The sequence below is a fragment of the Manis javanica genome, chromosome 3 (genome assembly GCF_040802235.1).
Source record: "Manis javanica isolate MJ-LG chromosome 3, MJ_LKY, whole genome shotgun sequence".
Classification (NCBI taxonomy): Eukaryota; Metazoa; Chordata; class Mammalia; order Pholidota; family Manidae; genus Manis; species Manis javanica.
The window spans coordinates 111,749,972-111,775,342 of NC_133158.1; the positions used below are offsets into that span (position 1 = coordinate 111,749,972).

Genomic DNA, 25,371 nt, shown 5'->3' on the forward strand with positions numbered 1-25,371 from the left:
TCCTTGTAGTTGATACACAATCTTATATTAGTTTCAAGTATATATAACACAGTGGTTCCACAGTTACCCACATTATTAAATCCTCAAAAGGGAGTCTGTTCTTTTTAATTTTTCTTCCTTTGTGCTGACAGTAGAGTATACAAAATGGGTGGAACTTGAGCAGTCATCTTGGCCGACATAGCGAAGTCACACATTGAGAATAAAGGAGCAACAACATAAGAAATCTAGGTCCATATACATTCATAAGAAAGCTACATCCCTGATGATTATAGAGCTATCATAACATTCCGAAACTGCTTAAATCTGGACCTCATTTACAAAAGCAAAATTTCTTTCCTGTTTAAGCCACAACTTTGGATTCTTTTTGTCACTCAGAGCCAAACCTAGTGAATACTGAATTCTCAAGAACTTGTCCAAATTTAAGTTGACATCCTTCTAAAAAAGCATACCTTACTTTAGTATCCAGAATATATTTTTAAAATCTTACAACAAAAATTCCCCAACTAAAAAATGAGCAAAGGATTTGAATAGATGTTTCTCTAAAGGAAGAAATATAAATGGTCAACAAACATGAAAAAATGCTCAATCTCGTTAGAGAAATTCATCAAAATCACAACGAGATACTAACTCACAACCACTAGGATGGCTACAATTTAAAAAATGCAAAATTACATGTGTTGCAAGGATGTAAAGAAATCAGAACCCTCATACATTGCTCAATGGAAATGTAAAATGTGGCAGCTTCTGTTGAAAAGTTTGGTGTTTCTTCAAAGAGATAAATACAGAATTACCAGCAATTCTCTTTCTAGGTACATAGCCAAAAGAATTGAAAACAGGTACTTGTAAAAGCATTACTCACAACAGCAGAAAGGTAAAAACAACCCAAATGTCCATCAACAAATGAATGAATAAGCAAATTGTGGGACACATATGCTATGGAATATTAGTCAGCCATAAGAAGGAATTAAGTAGTGATACATGCTACAATGTGTATGAATCTCAAAAACATGCTAAGTGAAGAAGCCAGACTCAAAAAGGTCACAAGTTGTATGATCCATTTATATGAAATACCTAAAATAGGTAAATTCATAAAGACAGAAAGCAGATTGGTGGTTCCCAGGGATAGGGTGGGAGGTTGGGGAGTAACTGTTTAATGTACTAAATGCCACTCAACTGTCTACCCTAAAATGGTTAATTTTATGTTACCTGCATTTAACTTCATAAAGAAAGTAAATCTACATAACCAAAAAACCTATTAAGAATAAAAAAGTCCCCCCCCCACCCCAAGTCCTAATAAGATTGTTCTATAGCCAGTACAAGTAAATCAGAACCAGTTTTAATTTTGTTTGATCAAAAATAGCTTGCCCCAGTTTAATCTTAATCAATCAGTGACAACTTGCTTTAGTAACCTTGCCTCTGGAAGCCAGTGGCAGTCTCATACTTTTGAAGTCAAACAATCAACAGTAAACTTAATCAGTAAATCTTCTGAAAGCTGGCTGGCCAACATGTCTTGCCAGAATAGCATGTGTGTAAGGCCGACATTAATCTATTTAACCTCTGTAACCAATACACCAAAACAATCCGACTCAAAAATATGACATGAAACTAACAGCTGGATTTACTCAAAATGAGGGGCCTAACTCTCCCTTTCTTAACTAATACAGTTTTGTTTCAGATACCAAATGGTAATCTTGATATCTTCCTTGGACAATTCTTACACTAAGATTATTTATAATACTTCACTTAACAGTATTCCAATGGACCCTTGGGCCAACTGAAAAGATCAGTCGCCTCTTAAGCCCCAAACTCTGATAGTCCTCAGATCTGTTGCCAGGTAAGTTTCTCAAAAACAATCTGAATTTTGATGAGTTTCATTGAGCCCTTATTGCTGAATTTATCTAAAGCTTCTAAACAAATAAATCTTCACATATATTTATTACACTTAGGTCTGTCTTTATGATAATCAGACCTTCTGATTTAGAAGTGAACCACTTGATAAATATTTTTTGCCATCATCCTATGGATTCTTCCAATGCTTGGCTTGCTTTTACTGTTTTGTTCATCTGTTTATACAAATTATTGTATGTTCTTGTTTTGTTCCTTATTGTCTTATGTCTGTTGAGTGCTTCATATGGAACAGATAGAAGCATAAGGCTAAGTCTCCAAATCAATACAAGTTGACGCTATAGATTTAATGGTCCATTAGCATTATGACAATCAGCTGCTAAAATGGTCAAACTTTGCTTTGGGTCCTGTACGGAACCTAAGAGTATACCTCAAGGCCTGGTAATTTGTGATAGTTCACTTTGTTTAGTCTGTATTTCATTATCATTAGTTGTTGGGGTCACTGATCACATGGCTCCTTCTTATCTTCTGCTTGGTGGAGTACCTCAGCTATCATTAACACACTCACTTTTGACTAACATAGTGCCCTTTTCTTGCATGGTCATCGATTTATCTGTGTCAAAGGCACAATTTTCATAACCATCCTAACTCGTACTTAACTTGGTTAAGTGGCAACATTTTGCTAAAAAATTTTGCTTAACTCTGGGAGATAAATTGCTGCACAATTCAGAATTCTGTTAAGATATGTTATTGTACTGGACTACCAACTCTATACCAACCAGTTCACTTAATCACTAGCCCCTCAGATGGGAGACAAAATGATTAAAAGCAGCAACACACCAACAATGAAAAACTAGGGGATGGTTTGTAACCCAGCTGTTCATAATTCAAGAAATTGTTACGGAAAACCTGGACTAGATCTCTGACAGAAGAACCAAGCGACACTCAGAGGTCTTGGAGGGTGGAGGTTTATTTCACACTGGCAGGCTTGGAGGACAGTAATCTCCAAAGTCTAAGCCCCAAAGAAAGGCAAGGGGAGCAATTTATATTTTTCTACTTCCATATCTGTGGCATTTCTAAGTGTGCAGCAAGCAGGGTGAAAGAGGATCCCAGGGGAGTGTGAGATCCTGGAGGAGTGAGGATGAAGAGGAGGGGGACTGGGAGTTTTCTGCTAACCTTGCCAAAGAAGAGAAGCGGATGGAGCCGAGGATTTTCTGCTGACCTTGTCGGCTATGTTAAATATTTTCCTTATCAAAATGACTTTGAAAGGGTAAACAGATAGGAAATTAATACTACATAGGTGCAACTTCGGTGGAAAATCCCAGAGCAAAATACCTTTGAAACCAAAATCAAAGAGAAAAATAAAGTGGGAAAAGCCATTTATTTCTTACAAGCAGGCATCCACTACTGCTCTCCCATGTCTCCCACTACTTGCTACAGAAGAGACCCCACCCAGCCTCTCCAGTCCAGATAAGTCCTTGATCGCCCTTGTAATTACCTATTGATATGGAGATGGACTACTTCTCTCCACCCTTTGGAAACACCTATTAATATGGAGATGTACTAAGGCCAGCCAAGAGATTCTGGAAATATTGCAATTTTACCCACAATAGGCCATTTTAGAAGCCTTTTCCTCAGAGATAGATTGGACAAAAATGCAAAATTGCAAACAAAAAAAGGTGAGTAAGTAGCAGGCTCCAAAACAGACCAAGGAAAATTCCAAAGAGCATTCTGGGATACAGCCAAGGGCTAATGTAAAGGCAAACAGGCTTGTCCATTTTTTTTTAATGTACTCAGAAATGCCAGTTTAGATCTCAACATGTCACTGAACATTTCAAAAAGCTAGAAATAAAAGCAAACTTCAAGATAAAGCAACTGATACTCAAAATAAAACTAAGACCAAAAACAAAAGGTTCTTTAAGAATTGGGCAGCTATAGTTAATAGTACCATAAGCAAAAGGACTGGGGAAAAAAATTAATGTCCTATAATGGCAAAAAATGGGACAACTATGCAAAACTTCTCTACTAATGCCACTCCAGGAGATACTAGTACTTAACAATCCTCTGACCACCTTCTAAGCATGCCAGGGAGGAAGGTCTATAAATATATATGAACAACAAAATATAGATATGGGTCACTTTATCTACAAATACTCCCACTTCTACAAAACATCATATCCTTCAGAGTACTAAATCTACCAAATAGTGGAAATGCCTAACAACCTGCAACTATTATTATGGGACCATTATCAGTATATAATTTTTCTTCATGATACAACCATTTAATAGGTAAGAGTCTACTTAATTAATGAAACTGCCAAGGGAAATTTACAGCAAAAAGATTTTAAGTTACAGAAAATTCTACAAATGGCCAAAGTATATCTGACTTGTATATATAACTACACTATCTGTGAATCAAAAAATAACCAAAGGATAAGCTATGATCCTAGAATTTTTGTGGGCAAAGACTCTCAAGGCATAGTAAAAATATTTGGAAATGAGTTTTAACAGTCCAGATTGATTCTTCCTAGATTATCATAAACCGTTTTTTGTTATTTACATGTAAGTTAGGCCTGAATTGTCCAATACCATAGCCCCTAGCCACATGTGACCAATGAGCACTTGAACTGTGGCAAGTGACTGAGTCATAAGAAATACATATTTGGTCATTCAGATGGCCAAACATATATTTCCCAGGTATATTTGGTCTTCATTCACAGTTCCTGAAAACACTGCAGTCTTAAAAGTAAAATTGGTGTTCGGTCATGTTAATGAGAGGCTTTGAACCCCCACCTAAGGGTGGGGGCCAGAGGTTGAATCACCCAATGGCCAATAATTTAGTCAATCATGACTATGCAATGAAGCCCTCACAGAAACCCGAGAGAAGCTTCTGTAAGAGAGCTTTCATGCTTGGGGAAACAGAACATCTCCATACGCTAACGAGCCAGGCCCCAAGCTCCACCAAGACAAAACCTCCTTTATTTGGGACCTTGCCTTAAGTATCTCTTCATCTGGCTGTTAACTTGTATCCTTTACGGCATCCTTTATTAAACTGTTAAATGAAAGTGTTTTCCTGAGTTCTGTGAGCTGCTCTAACAAATTAATCAAACCTAAGGGGGAGGGTCGTGGGAACCTCCAATCTGTAGCCAGTAGGTCAGAAGCACAGGTAACCTGGGGCTTGTGACCAGCACCTGGAGTGGGGGATGGGGGCCATTCTTGTAGGATGGAGCCCTTAACCTGGGAATCTGGTGCTGTCTCCAGGCAGATAGCATCTGAACTGATTTCTCTGACACCCTGCTGATGTTCAAGAATTGCTTGGTGTTATGTATGGAAAGACCCCCTCTCACACACATATGACCATGGGAATTGGGTTCGGGAACCCAAAAGGAGTTACATTGTTATTACTGCTGTATGTAATATTATTAATTGTATATGAAAGAACAAATAACACTGAGGAAATAAATTTAAATTTTTATTTAATTTTAAAGAGAACACTCAATCCAGTTATTGGAAAATGTGTTTGGGAAAACCTGGATTTCTGAATTTACTTAACTGTAAATCTTCTGAAATCTAAATGCAGGTAAAGTTATTTCTGTGAAAATTTAATACCTGAATTGCTATGTGCTATAAATTTAAAATATACTGGATTTCAAAAGCTTAATATGAAAAAAAGAATGTAAAATATCTTGTATTAATAATTATATTAATTTTTATATTGATTACACTATGTTGAAATAGTAATTTGGATACTGAGTTAAATAAAATAAAATATTAAAACTAATTTCATTTTTTTACATTTTTTAATATGACTACTAGCAAAACTTAAAATACTATATGTTTCACATTATATTTCTACTGAACAGTGCTTGATTAGTCCATGTTCTAATACTACAGTACTCACCTGGGGGCAATTTTGCTACCCAGAGGATATTTGATAATGTCTGGGCATTTTTGGTTATCACAACCAGGATGCTGCACTGGCATCTAGTAGGCATTAAGGCCAGAAATACTGTTCAACATGCTACAATACAATGCACAAGATAGTCCCTAAAACAAACAATTACACAGCTCAAAGTGCCAACAGTACTGCAGTTGAAAACCTCTGTTCAAATGGTTTTTCAACATCGTGGCATGCATCAAAACTCCACTGCCTTTTATAGCCTATCCTTTGATCCAAAAGCTTGTTTTGTGTCAAGTAACTTCCACCTAATTAGTTGAAGTATCTTCAGAATTTGTATTAGGTTCACCTTTAAATCTGATTGCAACAACCACAGTTAACAACAGTGTTGAAATATTAAAAGCTCACCCACTATGATCAGAAACAAGACAAAGATCTCTGCTCTCACCACTTCCACTCAACACTGGAGACTCTAGCCATGGCATTTAGGCAAGAAAAAGAAATAAAAGGCATTTAGATTGGAAAAGAAATAAAATTATCTGTTTGTCAATGATTTTAAATATAGAAAGTCCTAAGGAATCCACAGAAAAATTATTGGAATAAACAAGTTCAGCAAGTTTACAAGTACAAAATCAATTTGGAAAAGTAAATCTGATGTACCACGTAAAGTATATTATCACTTTCTCCTTCTCATTTTACCTTCAACTGGTGTAGACCTCTCAAATCCAGAAACTCTATGACCTTCAGCTGATGGATAATCCCATGATTATGGTTCTTCAGCTGGAAAAGTGTCCATGCCCAGAACACAAATTTTGAACACTCCAATACTACATTTTTACAAATATTGCTTGTTAACGAATCTTAAAGAATGAAATGAACAATTCAACTGGTTATTATACAATAACTACACCTAGGTCTTTTAGAATCCAATACCTTACCAGAAGCCAAATAGGTTCAAATGGCCAAACTTGTGATCTTTTTATAGGGCACAACACATTGTTGAAAATAAGAGAAAACTGATGTGCTGCAACCTGTATATTTTGAAATAAATTATCAATTTGGAATGCCATGGAAACAGGTTTCTTAACCTCCTCATGTACCTATAAATATCTAGACACCAAATATACAAATTATTTGATGCCTTGGTGCTACCCAAAGAAGTTGCTAAGTTGCTATCTTTAAAAATAAATCCACAGTAAAAAAAAAAGACATTGTCAAAACTACTGGAATAGCAGACCCCCAGCTCAGCCAGTCCTTTTACAAGGAACTTTCATAAAACAGAAAGACAAATTCATGGGAGGTTCAAGGATTCTATCACAGATATGCAAATTTTTTCACCTCCAGAATTTTGAAAAACAGAGAATAACTGGGTTGTAAGACCTTTTAAGTATAAGATCTGGCAAAGCCAGAAAAGCCACCTGTTTGCACCAGATAAAACCTAAGATGAGCACCTGCTAAATTCTTCCATAAGACAATTCATTATAGTAAAGACAAATTGGCTGTGATGGTAAATAAGCAGCTGAAAAGGAGAAGGAAAGTCTTGAAGAAGAACAAGAGTAGAGGACTACTCACCAACTCTTTGAGATTAATTATAAAGCTTCTTGTTAAAGATAAAGAATTGTGTAGAATTAACACAGATAAACAGACCAATGGAAAAGAATACAGAGCCCAGAAACCAATCCACACATGCAAGGGGATTTGGTAACATAAGAAGAGGCACTACAAAGCTAGTGGGGAATGGGTGTACTATTTAATACATGATGCTATGAGAACTGGCTATCACTATGTGTTAACATTTCTACCTTACAACAGTCACAAAATTTAACTTCAGGTGAATTAGGCATATTTTGAAATGTGTAACTACTAACAAATAGAATTTTTTTAAGCCTCAGGGAAGGAACAAAATTTTAAAACCTAACATAAAAAAGGTTCAATCATAAAGGAGAAAGACAAATTTGACTAAATTTAACTGAAAAACTCTATAATTAAAGACAGCCACAGACCATGTTGAAAGTCAAGCCATCTACAACATCTTACTATGCCAATGGACAGTGACTGTAATGGGGTTTGTGGGGGGGACCTGGTGAAGGGGGGACTCTAGTAAACATAATGTTCTTCATGTAATTGCAGATAAATGATAACAAAATTTTAAAAAAAATAAGTGATCAGAAAAAAATAGTCAAGCCGCATGCTAGAAGCCCTGTAACAGATAAAGCATTATGATCAATAAGAATACAAGTAATCAAAGAGAAAACTGACATTAGATAATAACTTTACAAAATAATGATCAATAACTATATGAAATGAAGAGTCTTGTTAGCCAGGAAAATATAATTAAATTACCAGCTACTCTCTCACAGTTCTGACTGGGAAATTTTAAAAATCTGGTAAGACTAAGTGATGAGGTAGGGAAACCAGAATTCTCTTACATTGCATTGAGTGTACAAACTTGCACCTCACTTCAGAGAGCAATTTGACATCTAAATTCCATGCTGGGGCATATGTCCAGAATATCTAGTATCTTTGCATGAGATCACTACCGGGGGAATTGGTAAACTGATACAATATGATACTAAACAGCAGTTACATTGAGTATTTAATAATGTAGATACATGTTGAGTAACTATGTTTTATACATGAAACCAATATAATGTATAGCAACTATACTTCAATTAAAAAATTTCTTTAAAGATAACAGATAATAGGATATCACAAATATAAATTTTTTAAAGACTGCAATCTATTATTTATGGATACAAACATGAGATAAAGTATAAAATCTCAAATAGGAAGGAATCACACCAACTTCAGTAGGTTAGCTCTAGGGAGGGAAAGAGGAGATGGCGTCAGGGAGGAGTACAAAAGAGTAACATTTTATTTCTTTAAAAATCAGAGGCAAATATGGCAAAATAGTTTGTGAAGAATACAAGGGTATTTATGTTATTATAATTATTATTATGCATATTTGAAATATCTTGTAATTAAAAAGAATTTTAATGGGCACATATGGTATAACAATCAAATAACATTAATTATTCACACCATAAAAACTAATCAAATAATAACATTACTTAAGCCAGAGAAACTTATGTAGATACATTAGAGCATGTGATAAATAAGAGTTAAAAATAAATCTAAAACTTGAAACTTACATTAGAATTTTAAATTATTAATTTATGAATGGGCTTTGAATATCATGCAATTTTAAAATGTTCTTATGCTGGAATTTTAAAGGGTACTCTCTAGAGTTGTCAAAGCTGTATAAGTAAAACTTTAATTAATGTGGTATTCTAAATTTAGTCTTATTTTGGAAAGGTTTTTCTTTAGCATATAAACAGTAAAACAAGCTTTACATTTATATTTACAAGTCTCAAAGAAATGTGTTAGAGTCCTAAGTATGAAGAGTAGGTATCGTACTGTGTTCCACCCAGAACCTGATGCCCTAAATACTAACGTGGAAAAGCAATGCTCCATTATTCCTTTTTCTTTTCTACTTGGGGTTTGGGTCAGAAGCCAAGAAGTACTAATACTGGAAAGTTACAAACAAAGTCTTATTATAAAACCATTTTTAAAGGAAGTGTAACTTTCACAGAGGAGTAACACAATCCTTTGGGATTACTATGTCAGAGAGAGACATAGAAAGACAGAATATTTTCAGAAAGGGTTGTTAAGAAGAGGTAGTAAAATTTTGCTATCTGTACATCACTGACTGACTCCTTGAGCCTCAAGGCTATAATATAATATATACTAAAGCAAAAAATTTAGGACACAGAAGAAATTAGGTAGGACACTGCATCTACAAATACAACTCAAGAGATCACTGACTCATGTAACACCTCATTCTCAACTATAATACTCTGACCATATTCATACTATTTCAATAATAACCATTTACCCAGTTGATGGTAAGCATAATTTTATTTAACATGAGTTGCTTTTTGCCAAATTAAACATCTGCAAGAGAGATGATCAGCTGATCTTTCAAGTAACCTTGCTATTAGATATGCTAATATTTCCCATGTAATGGAAGACTGCAATAAAATTATTACAAGTTCCATACTTTTACATTTTGGGCACAATTTTAGGCATAACAGTGTTGTGGCAAAAGGCAGTTCTTCACTTACTCTACTTTAGTCTGTTATACTGAATTTTGCTTAGTACTAAAATTCTTAACTTGTACTTCTGAAGATTGCAAAAAAACTAACTCCCACAGATTTCTAATTTAGTGTAACTCTGGCCAGAAAGAACACCAAATCTTGCTTACAAAATTAGAAAGCTTCCTACAACATTTTAAAAAAATTTCTTCTTCTGCCAATCTTAAGTTTCAGAAATACTAATTTATTTATTTCTTCTCAATAATGGGATAACTACCACTCTGCTTCATGAATAAAATAACCGAATTCCTGTTTGTCTCAAAGTCTCACCCTCTGGAGATTCAAACTGAGTAATAAATTCACAGATAGGTCACTAATACATGGAAATTTGTCTTCCACAGCAAAAGTTCAGTGTTATTATGAACTTAGTTTTCTGATTTTCATAACCCTTGATATATGGAGGCACCTTAAAGTTCAGTTTACACTCTTTTATTTAGAATTTCAGAGCATGCTTTAAAATAACTTGCTATATTAATATAGCTTAGTCTCACTTTATCATTAAAATATCTACAAAATCAGAATATTAATTTTGTTGTCATAACTCATAAATAAGTCTTAAAATATCTGTAGCTGTAAATCAACCCTCTTAATTCATTTGCCTCCCTTGGACTATTCTAGAACATAAGTCAACAAACTAAATGGATTTATCAGTATAATACAGTTGCATAATGCTTTCACAAATTCCAATTCTGTAATTTAGGCTTTTTCCATATTTATTTTTAAATACACAAAGAGATTATTAATATAAATATTTTCTCTCAAATATGTAATATTCTCCTGTCAAAGAAAAGGTTTCCAAACATTTACAACACAATCTAAAGATAAGTAAAAGTGATTTTAGGATCATTACATTAACCAAGATACATTTTCCAGAGAAGGCCCTATTTATAAGTAATGTTCACTGGCCTCCTTACATCAACACTTTAAGATGGATCCAAATTCACTGCCTTTGCTTGATTTACTTCAGGGATTACTTCTGGTGGGAAAAAAATCTCAGAAAAAGGTCTCACGACAGAGTGGACAAGTAGATTTGTTGCTAGATGTAAACCATTTGTACTGAAAAAGAAAAGATTTTATATGTTAAAAGGACTTTTAAAAGCTGTCATTTTATATATATATCTAAAGAAGCCTTAAAATGATAAAGTAAAAAAAGGGAAAATTCCAAAATTTTTGCTTTCTCCACCTCCAAAATCAACACAACTCAGTATTACTTCCAAAGGCTGCAGTATGCTTGCCTCTACCTAGGCTCATGCACATAAACACTAAGATACATAAGGAAGACCTCTTGTGGAACAACGAAACATACAGCAACTTTCTCTTCAACTGATGTTTAAAAAGAGCAAAACCTCTGATGCCAGATGGCCCACAGTTCCAATTTTTTCAGTCTCCTTTACGGTCTAGATCTTAGAAGACCATTTGTTTTTTTGGGAGCTAAAAGGTGTATTAGAAACACCCATTTATTAAAGTGTTTTGATGCTACCAGTCTCAGTAAAGTACTAATTATGTCTTATAGCTTTTGAAAAATTATTGTTTCCCATTAACTACAATTAAGAGTTTAACACGTTTACTTTTCCGAAGTTAGACAGCATACATATGTAATATACATAAAATATAAATAAGTTCATTTCTCTTTAACAGACTTACCAAGCAGGCTGAATGAAACTTTTTCTTGCATGTTCTACATGCTTTTTTGGGAAGAGAGTAGTTGAAACCATGAATGACTGAGAAACAGATCATGCAATCTTCAACACCCTCAAAACGTTTGTCTACATTATTTTTCCATAATGCCAAGCCTTCCATAATACTTCCATTCTATCAACAAGAAGGAAAAAAAGTCAATTTGCATTCAGGATCACCAATGTAATTTTTATTCAATTTCACAAATTTTGAAGTTAAATTATAATTTGGAAAGAAGAATATCTGCTTAGCTATGTTCACATGTCCAAAGTTTTATGAATATTTTTTAAATGACCCCCAAGTTTTAAGAACCAGATATAATTTGTCTCCATTAAAGGCAGACTTGAAAAAAAGGCTTCTGCACGAATACTTCAACTTTTATAGTCTCAGAATGTTTTGAGGAAACTTTTAATAAATAATTTGGGTCAGTTTTCCCAATTTTTAACTAAAATGATTAAATTATTTCTTTACCTTCTCAACTGCTGATTTGTTTCAGCTCTACAATACTGGTGAATGTATTTGTTTTAAAATACTTTTTCCTTATTGTAGAATGCCTGAGATACAGTACAATTATGCAAACAAAATTAGAGAAGACTGTCATTTGTTTAAAAGTCATGGTTTTCGTTAGTACTGGGATTTCTCTAACTACATAGGAGAAGAGATTAAATGAGTAAAATAGCTTAGAAAACATTCATCTGTCCAGAATCTTATAAAAGATTCCTTCTCAATGTCCTTAGTACCATGTGTTGTTCTATATCATCTATAATGACAATGAATGAAGTAAAGTCAATTAATCACACACACCAAAAAAGAAATTACAGACCCTTAAAAATTAAAACAGCTTGGCAAATTCAAGTCATTTAAGCATATATGTGGGTTTATCCAAGGAAATATCAGCCTTAAGCAGGAAGATACATTTTAAGTTTTATTGCCCTTTCAAATGGTAGATCAGCAGTTTCCCTCTCTAGTTTGGCAAGCCAAATGTGTACACAGAAACTTACTTGATGGGTGAGGTAAGTGCTTAACTGCAGCATCCAGTTCCGCCACTGCTGAACAGCCACTCCAACTCTTTTCCCACTTTCTACTGTTATTGAACCCAATGGATAATTTGAAGGCAGTTGTATTATAAGTTCAATAACTATGTCCTCAATAGTATAAGTAGCCATTACTTCTCGAGTAGTAGCTCGAGCTTTAACCTGCAACACATGAAAGGTAATTATTTTGCCAAACTTTTCTTGCACTCAAAAAAACATCTTGACCTGATGACTATTAGAACAGTCTTCAAAGAAAACATAAACAGGTTAAACACCTGACATTTTATAGTGACTTTATAACAAAATTTGTTTCAAAAGAAATACTGTTCATAAAAAAAGTATGTTTTATTATATTAGGCTTGACACACAATAGTTATTTTTAAGAGACCAATGCCAGAATGGGTTATTTCTTCCCTTCTATGCCCAGGGTATCAAATATCACTTCTATTTAGATGTCTCCCAAAGTCTTTCTCTACCACAGAATTCTCCTGAGCTTTAAAGTCAATCATCAACTGCCAGAATATTTATACCTGGTTTTGATTTCATATTAGCACTGAAACAACATAAAACGCAAACTGTCATCCTTGACAAATTTATTCTTCTGAAATTTCTCCTTCTACCTCATCCCAGGTATTAATGAGTTACAAATTTGGATAAGTCACCACAAAATTTCTCACATCCCTCCCCTTTTATGGAATATTCCCACTGACACTGCCTCACTGAGGCCATCCATCCTTATCGCTCATTTCTCATCCTTTGAACTCTAGCTCCATGTCAACAGTCCATGCTATCTATTGCAGTCAGAGCAACTTTACAAATTGTAATCTGACAGTGTCACTGTTTCAAAGGATTCCATGGCAAAATAAAACCAAATACTTTAAACTGTTACTTGAGTCCTTTCCCAACATGGCCGTAATGCATCATAGAAGCAGTCTGCTCTCTATTCACCTTCAGGAATCCTGCTTTCTATGAATATTGGGTTATTCATCATTTCTTGGGCAATCACAGAAATTACATTCTCATCTCCAAGCTTTCTGCTTTTTCCATACTGTTTTCTCTATATTAAATGTCTTTCCCCTCATTTTCCCCAAAAACAAATCCTGCCCACCTCAAAGTAATCTTCCTCTGTAAAGTCAACGATCAATCTCTTCAGCCAGATGAATCTTTCCCACTCTGACTGCAGAGCATTCTTCCTCTTACTGTGCCAATTTCCAGTTTCTATTACAAAAAACTATCAGTATCACTCTTTTCCCTTTATTAGATTGTATGTCATTACAGGACAGGAATCTGACCCTATTAAACTGCTCATTTTCCAGGTGATTGGCACACTGTGCCTTGATGTCTGTTAAGTATTCCAATATATAGTTTGAATGAACTAATGAATGTTCAGAAACATCTGGTGGGGGTAAATGAAATTATAGCATTGTTTCAACATCTGCATGAATATTACAATTTGATAACAGAATCAGAAAATAGACAATTTCTATAAATTCTGAACCAAGGGTTACAATTGTGATGATACTCACTTCAGGTGACAGATGTTACCAATATTCAAACAATTTTCTAGAAAAAATTTAAGACAATACTAACCGTCATGCCATTAAATAGTTGTGTACTTGTCTGCACAGAAGATATTTCTTGAAAAGAAAGAACACTGCTGACATACTTGCTTGTAAATCTATCCACAATATTGAAAACACGCTTCTCACTACTATTCCACCACAGCCTCACCATGGCAGGCAAGTCTTTTAATGTCATATGATAGACTGAACAAGCCAAGTGTGGAATATGGTATGGAAGAGTCGCTGTTTCTGAAGAATAAACAAATTCTTAGTAACAATTATTTCTTACATAGAATAACAGGCTAATATTAGTATCTTCCTTAGAAAATCATTTTTAATTCCTTAACACAAGTGCTAGGACCCATTAAAAAAAACCAAAACACAGAAACAAGAACTCTAGATATGAGCTTTCTCTCACATTCAAAATGAACCATTAGAATGTCAAAAATAAGTAAAAAGAATGAAGATCCCAACTGATACTGAAATGTTTGCCTAGAAATCGCATTCTATATTTCACCTGAAAGATCACAAATAAAATGGGACACACATATTTTTTAATGGAGGAAAAATTAAAGATTCTCTCTTTCTTATAAATCATGAAACAAAGTTTGGCCTCCTTTACCTTCCTCAGAGCTCACTGATGTGATATGCAAAGATACTAGAACACCCACCTCAATACTCATGAGACAGAGTCCCATTCTCAGATCTCCAAGGCACTGTAGTACAACTGGATGCATGTACGTCTACCCCCTCAGCTAAAATATGAGCTCCCAGAATGAAGGAAATAAATTATACTCATCTTTATTTCCCCAACTGAAAGCTAATTATTTACAGGGCTATAAAATATTATCACATAAATATTTCTTTACAGAATAAAAAATAATAGTCTCAACAAACTAAGCTTCAAGTATTTATTAAATTCTTAACTTTGTCCACAAGATCTATTTGTTATGCCCTAGTTAGAGAAATAAGGAAAATCTTGCATGTCAACATTCTGAAAGCCAGGACTACATTTGGAGTTACTCTCCATACCCCCAGAATAAAGCATAACATAGCTTAATCTGGACCAAGTTTCCATGAAAGAACACAAATACACATCTTACTAACCTCTAATACTCAACCGGAGCTCTTCTGTAAAGAATGTTTTAGGGTCCTTATTTGAAAGCTCAATAGCTGTCTCTGCATAAGTTGGATTTTCTGGCATAAGCCTGAACAGGTGATAGAGCAATTTATTCAAACTTTTTGTTTTTCGAAGGTACATTGAATACAGAGCTCGAAGCTGGTGAAGAATGAAGAATTTTTGTTAATAAACCCAATTAAACCAAAAGAATCAGTATATAAAAATAAATCTAAGTAACAGATTATACAAGAATACAGTAAAAATGCATTAATTTGAACACTCAGAATTACAGAGTCCTACAAAATGTATGCCACATTCTTACTTTTCAAACGTATATCTGTAGCACTGCTCCCTTTCCTCATAAACCAGAAGTTTTCACTATCCCTCTTTATTACACATACGCTTCTAACATCTTTCTCAAACTGTCTCCCCATTAACTAAGTTCACCTCCACTTGAAGTCCCTAAGCCAAGAAAATCTATTCATCATTTACCACAGATGTTCACCCACTCTCCTCCCAAGTCCTCTACACATTGCTTCCACATCACAGTCCTTAATCCTTCAAAATCCTGCTTAAAACTAATTCCATTTTTATGGCTGACATCCCCTTAGAGCAAATACTCCAGCATCCCTTCAGGACAGAGAGCAAAACCTACTAGTCCAAAGTGTCTTGGGGTCTTCTCACAGTTGTTTTATAAGTCAGGATACTTCACAGAAAAATATGGGATTCTGGTTTCTTTTTTAAAAATAGGAAAACCTGGCACCACTATAGGCACTATAGGTACACTATAGGCATCTGTGTAAAATGTGCTTTAGAACTCATCCTTTACTAACAGAGAAAATAATTCATTTGTTAACATTTACTTTGCAACTCTTTGGTATATGTACCTGTTTTAAAATGATTTCTCCCACTATACCATACATCTCTTCACAGAACAAAGAACACTATGTACACTCCAATACAAGGATCAAGCCATAGGATTTGGAATTGATTCTTCAGTGTGTTGATCAAAGTACCTTTACAATGGAGAAATCTGGAGGACACTACCTTCACCAAGTAACCAAACTTAACATCACCAATAAAATACACACTGACATTCTGTGCCTCCTGAGATGACACACTGAGGATGCATCACCACTGTGCAGTAGGTACTCCTGCTGAAAATTAACCAGAATCTAACCATGACGCAACAATCAGACAAATCCAAATTGTAACACAGTCTACAAAATAGCTGACCTAGTGAAAGACAAGGAAGAGAAGAAAGGTAAGGGAATTCATTATAGGTTAAAGAAATATGACAACATGGATGCACCTAAAGATGATACATTAAGTGAAATAAGCTAAAGACAAATACTATATAATTCCACACGCATGTATATATATGTGCAATCTGAAAAATAAATCAATAAAAAACAAACAGATTCATAAATACAGAGAAGAAAATGGTGCTTGCTGGAGAAGGGCATGGTGGACGAGGTGAAATACGTGAAAGGGATTAAGAGGACAAACTTCCAATTATAAGGTAAGTAATTTGTAGGAATGAAAACTACAGCAAAAGGAATATAGTCAATAATACTGCAATAACTTTGTACAGTGACAGTAACTATTGTAGTAAGCATTTCATAAAATATGTAATTGTCGAAACACTATGTTGTACAACTGAAACTAATACAGTATTACATGTCAACTACATTTCAATTAAAAAGGAAAAAAAGAAATATGACAAATGCAAACATGATCATTGATAGAACTGTCAACAGAAAAGGAAATAAAACTATAGAGGACATTGCTGGAATAACTGAGAAAATTTGAATACAAATTAGATAATATTATTACATCAAAATTTAATTTGAGTATAATGATTATACTATACTTGTGTAGAAACATGTTCTTGTTTTTAGGAAATATATGTTTAGAAATACTTTTGGTGAACAATCATGACATTTGCAACTTACCTGCAAGTAGATCAGCAGAGAAAAAGTAAACAGACATAGCATGCTTTTAAATGTAGCAACATGTTAAAAATTTGTGACTCTAGGACTTTTCATTGACTTAGTCTTCCTTGTTCTCTGTAAATCTGAATTTTTTTCAAAACTACAAAGTAGGAATGACAGTAAACTTTTTTAAAAATCATAAATAATGGACTTCTAAAAATATATGTATAGTACCCAGCTATACCACTCCTAGGTATACAACATGAGAGAAATGAAAACATATGTCTACCCAAAAATTTACACACAAATGCTTACAGCAGCTTTATTCAAAATAGCCAAAAAGTGGAAATAACCTAAATGTCCATCAACAGATGAATGGATAAACAAACTGTGACATGTTCACACAATGGAATATTATTCAGCCATAAAAAGGAATGCAGTACTAATACATGCTACAATGTGGATGAATCTTGAAAACATCATGTGCTAAGTGAAAGAAGCCCAACACAAAAGACCACATTTGTGAAATGTCCACAACAGGCAATCCATAGAGATAGAACAGAGATTAGTGTTGCCAGGGGATGTGGGGCTTGAGAGGAAATGGGAAAAGATTGCAAATGCATAAGGGTTTTTTGTTTTTAGGTGTTGAAAATGTTCTAAAATTAGATAGTGATGATAATTACGTAATTCTGTGAATATACTAGAAACCCCAAACTCTACATTTAAATTATCAAATTTGATGGAATGTGAAATATATTTCAGTGAAACTGTAAAACACACACACACACACACACACACACACACACACAGAGCTTTGGTTCCAGTTCAATCTGATTTACGAGGAATTTCCTGAAATGCAAGTTAAAAACAACTCAGATTTAAGCCTGATTAAAGTTTTTTTTTTAATTCTGTTTTGTGTCAAGATTCATGTAGTTAGTGTTATTTACTAGATTATTCTGGTTTATCTGTTCACAGCTTAGTTCAAATTCCTGTTCCAATAAATGCTGCTATATCATTCTTTGTGCCCCCTCTCCCACTCTGGTTTAATGAAAAAGATGATCCATGGCTATTTTCCTAATTTCTGAATATAAAAAAGAACAAAATTCTTATACAGAGAAGTCTCAATGTGCTACTATTTTTTAGAGATCAACAATATTTTAAGAAATGAGTACAAAAGCCCAACAAGGAGCTCATAAGATATAGGGAAATAAAACTAGCTCGTCTTAAACATAAGTAGCAGGCCTGAAAAGAAATAAAACAATTTAGACATATAGATCAATGTTGCCTCTGTGATTTGATTTTCCCTTTAGATATACAAATGCCAAGATGCATATGTTGATGTATTTATATAACAGATTATTAGCAATAACATATATTATAATTTAAGAATTTTGAAAAGTCACCTTAGAAATGAATGCCATGATATTCAGTCACACTTTAAATATGAAGTGATAAATGGAGTGTTTTTGTATTGACCTGTCAAAGAAGCCACACACCTTATTAAGCTGATTCAATCAACATTTGATTTTTAGGTGGAGATTGCCTAAAAGAATTTTTTTTAATTGAGATTTTTCCAGCTTCCCTTCTGAACAATAAGGTCTGTCTTTTTGAACATGAGACCACAGAGACATCTAGTGGCTGCTAGAATAATTAGGGCAAAATAATTAAAGGATACTTTATAGTTTTAATTATATATAGGTAATGTTTCACAGGTCTTTATTTAAACACTGATTTTCAAATAAAGTAAATTTCCAATCAAGTATTAACTGAAATCTCCACAAGAGTCAGAAGTTTATCAAAAGAAAAAAAACAAGCAAGATCCAATTCTTTAAAATTACTACATTGGTAGTATAGATTATACAAATCCTGTTTACTGCAATAAAAGGACCTGGTGGCTATATTCAGTTAGGAAAAAACTGATCTAATCACATTCCAGAGATTGATTAATTTTGCAAAAACTGTGTGTGTGTGTGTGTGTGTGTGTGTGTGTGTGTGTGTGTGTGTATGTGTGTGTGTGTGTGTGTGCGCGCATGTGTTTAAAAACAAATGGTGGGAGGGTGAAGAAGTAGGGACAGAAATAAATTTAGCAGAGTATCTGAAGTTAGTCAGAGAAGATAGGATTAAAATATGGGAATTTCCTTGCCCACCCCCACCACCCAGCTTTTTTTTTTAGAAAAGGAGGGGAAGGAGGCAGTGTAGGAAAGTAACAGAGAAACACATACAAGACAGAACTGTCAAAGTTGTTACATGTTTTTTTACCTGAGATGAAGCAGCTTTGAAGAAAGTAAGTATTAATTTCCAAGTGAGGAGATATCCCAGAACATAGCAGAAGTCTTCACTCATTGGCTTAATATTCACTATTTGTCCAACAGGAATGCACCCCAAAACATTTTCCAGTAAGTTCTCTTGAGTGCTAAGAAGAGACATCAGTGCTGCCGGTGGTGACCTAAGAATCAGTGATTGAACATAAATGTGTCTATAACTTGTCCCTTAACATATTTGACAGCATGTATAAATTTTAAGCATTTTATAAAAATCCTTCCCTATTTTTCAATAATCATTTTAAAAGTTCCCCTTCCTAGATTCAATTTTAACTCCTCATTTTGCATATAATTGCAATTACAGAATCTGAAAGGTATAAAATGTTTTATATATACACACACATATATACACAAATATATAAAAACATAAATATAAAAGTATATCAAATATGTAAAATATATATAAAATATAATTTTTATTTATATAAAATATTTATTATATATTATTATTTAATATATATTATATATATATTATATATTATGGATATAATGTTATAAAAATATGGAATCTAGAAGCTAACCCTTAAAGGAAAGACCCTTTCAGAAGGTATATGTTTCAAACTTCTATTTTATAGATGAAAAAAATAATTCACACACCCAGAGATGCTAAATGATTAGTCTAAAGTTCCTCAGCTAGTTAGAGAACTGATGAAGGCCAGGGGCTACAAGCCCTAACAAGTCCTTTATCATTCTATAAAGAATAAAAAGGTCATAAGATTGTACATCTTTTCAGGAAAGTGAATTTAACATGCACATTAATTCATGACAGTGTAAGTTAACTTTCTTCTTGACTGAACTACCACATTCATTAACACTTTGGGGATTCTCAAAAAAGTGATATACTTGTATATATCCTGTCAAATTCTCTTCTCTACGACATTCCAGCTTGGTCCTCCTCTCCTTTTACCTCTGTAATCTTTCTTCTGTTGTGGCTGGCTTCTTTCTCCTAGCCTATAAATATAGGTCTTCAAGCTTCTGCCCTTAGGTTTTTACCTTCAACACCACCATCTTATCTAGCAACCCTTTTCTAATCCATACACATAGTCACTTGATTTTACAAATACCAATTCAGACATCTTTCCACCTCCACACTGTCCTCCATTCACACACATTCTGGAATGATCTCTACTTCTACTTGCTTTTTTTGCATAATTTATGCTTCCTACTATTGCCAGAATCAGCTGGTGGGAGCCCACCTTCTACCAAAGAGGGCCCAAATCTCAGAAAAAATCATCTTTAAAGCCCTTCATTATCTGAAGTACCCTTCCACCTTTATTTTCCACTATACCCTTCCTGTCTACTGTATACCTATTCATTTACTCTTTTCTTAACAAATGAGCAATCCTCATGATGAGTAGTAAGTCTGCTTTAGGCCAGGAACCATTCTGGATGCTGTGAACACAGCTGGGAAAAAAAGACAAAAATGCCTGCCTTCCAAGAGTTTATATTCTGCTGGAGGAAAATATAGACAATAAAAACATATTAAGTGGCACTATGAAACATGCCCCAAGCATATCCTGAACATTCATGCCTCCATGCCTTTGTACACAGTGTTCCCTTAACTTTTTATACTACCACCTAACCTGAAGGATAAAGCATAAATGTCTCCTCCTCAAAAAAGTCTTCCTTCTGGCTGCACAGCAACTGTGCCTCCATAACCATGCTATCTATCCTTCTTTCTTAGCACTTGTCATATTCTATCTTCTATTATAAGGGTTCTCTATATTAGACTATAAGCTCCCTAAGAAAAAGAACATTTATTAAAGCACAGTACTTTTCCCTCAGCATTTACTTAATACTTTGCACAAAGTGGGTGCTCAATAGGTATATGAATTGATATATTCTTCCCACATCTATCATGTTACCAAAAAAAAGTTTTACTAAACAAGTAGCAAGCTGAAAATATGACTTAGGTACAATTAAGGAGAGAAACTATCTTTTTGGTAAATTCTGTATTTTATTTATATCTTATAAATAACTTTAAAAGATCTTCTGAATGAATATATAGTCTAAATTTAGAGTTTCTGTGTTGCCTCAGTCTTCTAGAGTCATAAGTAAGATGGATTATGAGAATATATTAAAACAAATTACTAAAAAAACTTACAAAGCTGGTTCTTCTTCTTCATCTCCATATGACTTTAGATTATCCTGATCGTACTGTGGTAATTCAGGCATCAATCTGGAAGTAAGCATATTATTTTAAATTATATTACATTAAATTTTTCATTGTTAAATCATGCTTAAGAGTAGAAAGTTTTTTCTAAAATAACGGCCTATGGCCATGAGTATCTAAATGTAAATTATGTATTGAGAACAGTGAACTAAAAGATCAAAAACTAGGAGTCCCTATTATTAGAATGCGTGGCCAGTTTACTTTTTATTTCCCTGGACTATTTTTAATGACTAAGGAGTTAAAACTAAACATACATTTAATATTTCTAGACTACTTCAACACTGATTCAATTGGAAGAATTCTTACTTGTATAGCATATGATAAACAGCAATTTGCACAGGCCGAGCTCTGAAGAGGAGTAAGGGGGCCAATGTATTTAACAAAGTCTGGAGATATTCTGGCAAGTTTGTTTTTTGGCTAGCAACCAGTTTTGCAGGGAGTTTTTGACTCAATAGCTGATTCTTTGGGATATATGTTAGTGTTTCACACATGGGCTTTAGCACGGCATTCTGAAAGGATGTTTCAGATGTATCTTTGCTTTCTCCTGATGACAAAAAGGAAATAAACATGCACATTGCAAAACAAAGTGAGTATACAGCTTGACTGAGTCACAGTCAATGTTATTGTAAAAACTGAACTAAAAATTTTACAAGTATTAAAGCAGTCCTAACTAGAAACATGAACTGAATATATATCTCAGATAATCTCAACTGTTAAATGACTTCTATTATCTCATCCTTAAAAAAGAGAGAAGTGCAAGTTAAAATAATCTATCACGTTATCCAAATTACTATTATTTTAATTTCCAATGGTCTTTGGATATCTTGCCTTTGTCCAATTCTTATCTGTAAAGCAAAAGGCATACATGATGCTTCTGAGATGCCAAGCTGTCTCTCTCTTTTCTTTTAGTATTCTGTATGTTTGACGTAAATATCCAAAGTTTTTGTTCTGAAATTTTAACAAGTCAGTTTCAACGAATCTCACTATTATTCCCTTTTACACTTGCCTGTAACAGTCACCAAAAGAGGTAAAAGCATACTGTGGATGCCTTGGGAAAAAAATTCTTTCCATTCATTGATTAGATTTATAGGAAGATTGCCAATGGAGTCCAGAGTTGTGGATTCAAAAAAAGCACTGAGCTCACAGGCCAGATCACAGCTGACACAGGCAAACAGTTGTACAAGTGGAACAGAATACAATGCATGATTCTCACTTGTTGTCTGAAGAAACAAAAATGAAACAGGTGAGCAGACTTCTACCAGAATACCACAAATTAAGGCAATAAAGAAAAGTTCCTTTCATTTCTCTATAAATTTTTAAATAAGAAGCAGTTAAGTGAATAATCTTAGGAGACATTTATATATCTTACATCAAACTAATTTTTCTCCAAAATTAAATACTATGAATTAGAAGCAATCCATTTATTCTGAAACATTCCTTTTTATTTCTAAAATTATGAAATGAAATAATATAAATTACCTTAACAAGTGAAATACATTAAAAACACTTTATAATCTCAGGAGCCCTACTGATTAGGCATTATTAAGCTATTTTAAAATAAACAAACTAAGACTCAACTAGGTCAAGCTTAAACCCTAAGCCATACAGCTAAATAGCGGGCAAAACAGAGATTCAGACCAGTTCAACCCTGCTAACTGTGTAAAAGCCTACAAGTGTTAAACATCTGGTTGCTTAAAAGAACACTAACTCCCTCTGAATTTGCTTAATTTTTAATGCATTACCAACACAGTACATTTTTTTAAAAAAGACCAAAAAGCTTGTCATGAAAAGATACACAAAAGGGCCATGCTGCAAATATCATATTAAAATGAGCTAATGGGGATACATTTTAATAGCAGTTAGGAGATCTGGTCACTGAACAATATTGGCAGACATTAAACCTCTTATCATTTTACTGTTCTGCCAAATAGTAGCTGGTGCTATACAGTTAATATAAAGTGCTTAAACACTTGTGAAGGAACTAATCACAATCATTAAGAGTAAGATTAGAAAATAGATTTGGCATACACATATGCACAAAGATCCAACAGAGGTGATGACACATAGATTAATTTACCTCCAACCAAGCCAACATGGAACACATGATAAAGTCCCATTCACTCTCTGCCAAAGGAGATGAACAGTATTTCAGAAATAGGGAAAGGAACCGGATTATTTCTATGTTTACACCCAGTATCTCTGGACTTACTTCTGATAATTTACTGTGATAAAGACAAAAACAAAACAACAAAACCATTAAAGAATTACGTAGATGTTCAATGAGAAAATATTCTATTAAATCTTAAATACTTATAAAAGACTGACTTAAATGTCTATTATCCTATCTATGATAGGATATTTTAAATAGACATAAAATTATGTCTATTTTTATCTATAAAATTATGACTATAAAATACCCAATCTGTATAGGAGGGGAAAACATAGTATAAAATATCACCTACCAACTGAAAAGAAAAATATCTTCATGATCTTTTTTCCAGGATATTAGAATTTTTAATATACCATGTAATAGCTCTCCATCATCTATGCTTCTGGTTTGCAAACAAGAATTGAAAATTGCAAGATGTCCAAAACCTCCTAAAATAAAATTCAAAATGAAAAGTAAAATGTTGTTTGAATTATATTGCTACTATAAAAAAGAAAGTACTTTGAAATAGGTCAAAAACTTTCTTCAAAAGTGTTTAAGAACTTTAAAAAGGGCCTATATGAATGAAAAAGTCAACAAATAAGCTCCACAGGCCAGAGACCCTGTCTATACACCTAGCACCTAGCACAGAAAAGGGAGCAAGTGAATAATATTTGTGCTTTAAACTAACCTATGCTGTTTTTTGTTTTGGTTTCTTAAGTACTGAACTTAGTCAGCATACTGGCCTCTCAAATAGAAACAAAAAGCCATACCTAGAGTGCAAAGTTAAATAAGGATGGAAAATAGAACATACTGTTCCATAATTCATACATTCAGTTAATAAGCATCTATTATGTCAGAAACGATCTTATGAGGTCCTCAACTCTTTAGAATCCCCAGTCTGTTCTTACCCTTCAGCTCTCAGTTTAAATATTGCCTCTACTCTACGGAATTCCTAAATGTATAGATTATGCCCCTCTACATTTCTCTTTTCTCAAATATCACTTCTTTGTTGCCTTTATAGCACTGATGTGTTATGTATTTAATATTATTTCATCGATTAGGAAGTAAGTTCCATGAGGGTAGGAACCTTGTGTTTTATTTACCACTGTATACTTCTCCAGCATAATGGCTAAGGTACACAGAGACACTCATTCTGACTGACTAAATGAAGAATGAATAAATGAATACCAGGTACATTGCTAGATGTTGGAGACAGAAAGATGAACTAAAATCTAGTCCCTGAAGGGACTCATCTAGCAGTACAGTCAAACTTTAAAACAAATTAGAATGTAATATGGACAAAGACCAAAAGCCCAGAATAAGAAAAAACTACCTGAATCTAAGTTGAATCAGAAAAAGCTCCCCAAAGTTGGCATCTGAACTGGGATTTATCAAAGAACAAATGAGTCTGCAAGACTAGCAAAGCAGCCCTCCAAGAGTGCTAAGGCATGAAGTTATAAGTATAGGAAGAGTGCGGCTGTGTACACACAACAGGCGCATGCTT

At 33.9% G+C, this 25,371-nt stretch overlaps 1 protein-coding gene across 1 annotated transcript in view; it reads right to left on the reverse strand.

Annotated features, from left to right (window-relative positions):
* Positions 1 to 9,642: 9,642 nt before the first annotated feature.
* The window catches only part of LTN1 (listerin E3 ubiquitin protein ligase 1), a 64,780-nt gene continuing 49,051 nt past the window's right edge, over positions 9,643 to 25,371 (reverse strand). The window contains exons 20-30 of the mRNA XM_017663301.3: positions 24,181 to 24,316; positions 23,796 to 23,940; positions 22,725 to 22,938; positions 22,025 to 22,262; positions 21,650 to 21,724; positions 19,484 to 19,670; positions 15,278 to 15,449; positions 14,199 to 14,419; positions 12,576 to 12,770; positions 11,542 to 11,709; positions 9,643 to 10,953 (exon numbers count right to left, since the gene is read on the reverse strand). Coding sequence (XP_017518790.3) covers positions 10,891 to 10,953; positions 11,542 to 11,709; positions 12,576 to 12,770; positions 14,199 to 14,419; positions 15,278 to 15,449; positions 19,484 to 19,670; positions 21,650 to 21,724; positions 22,025 to 22,262; positions 22,725 to 22,938; positions 23,796 to 23,940; positions 24,181 to 24,316 — 1,814 coding nt within the window. The 3' untranslated portion in view covers positions 9,643 to 10,890. The remainder of the gene's footprint in view (positions 10,954 to 11,541; positions 11,710 to 12,575; positions 12,771 to 14,198; positions 14,420 to 15,277; positions 15,450 to 19,483; positions 19,671 to 21,649; positions 21,725 to 22,024; positions 22,263 to 22,724; positions 22,939 to 23,795; positions 23,941 to 24,180; positions 24,317 to 25,371) is intronic.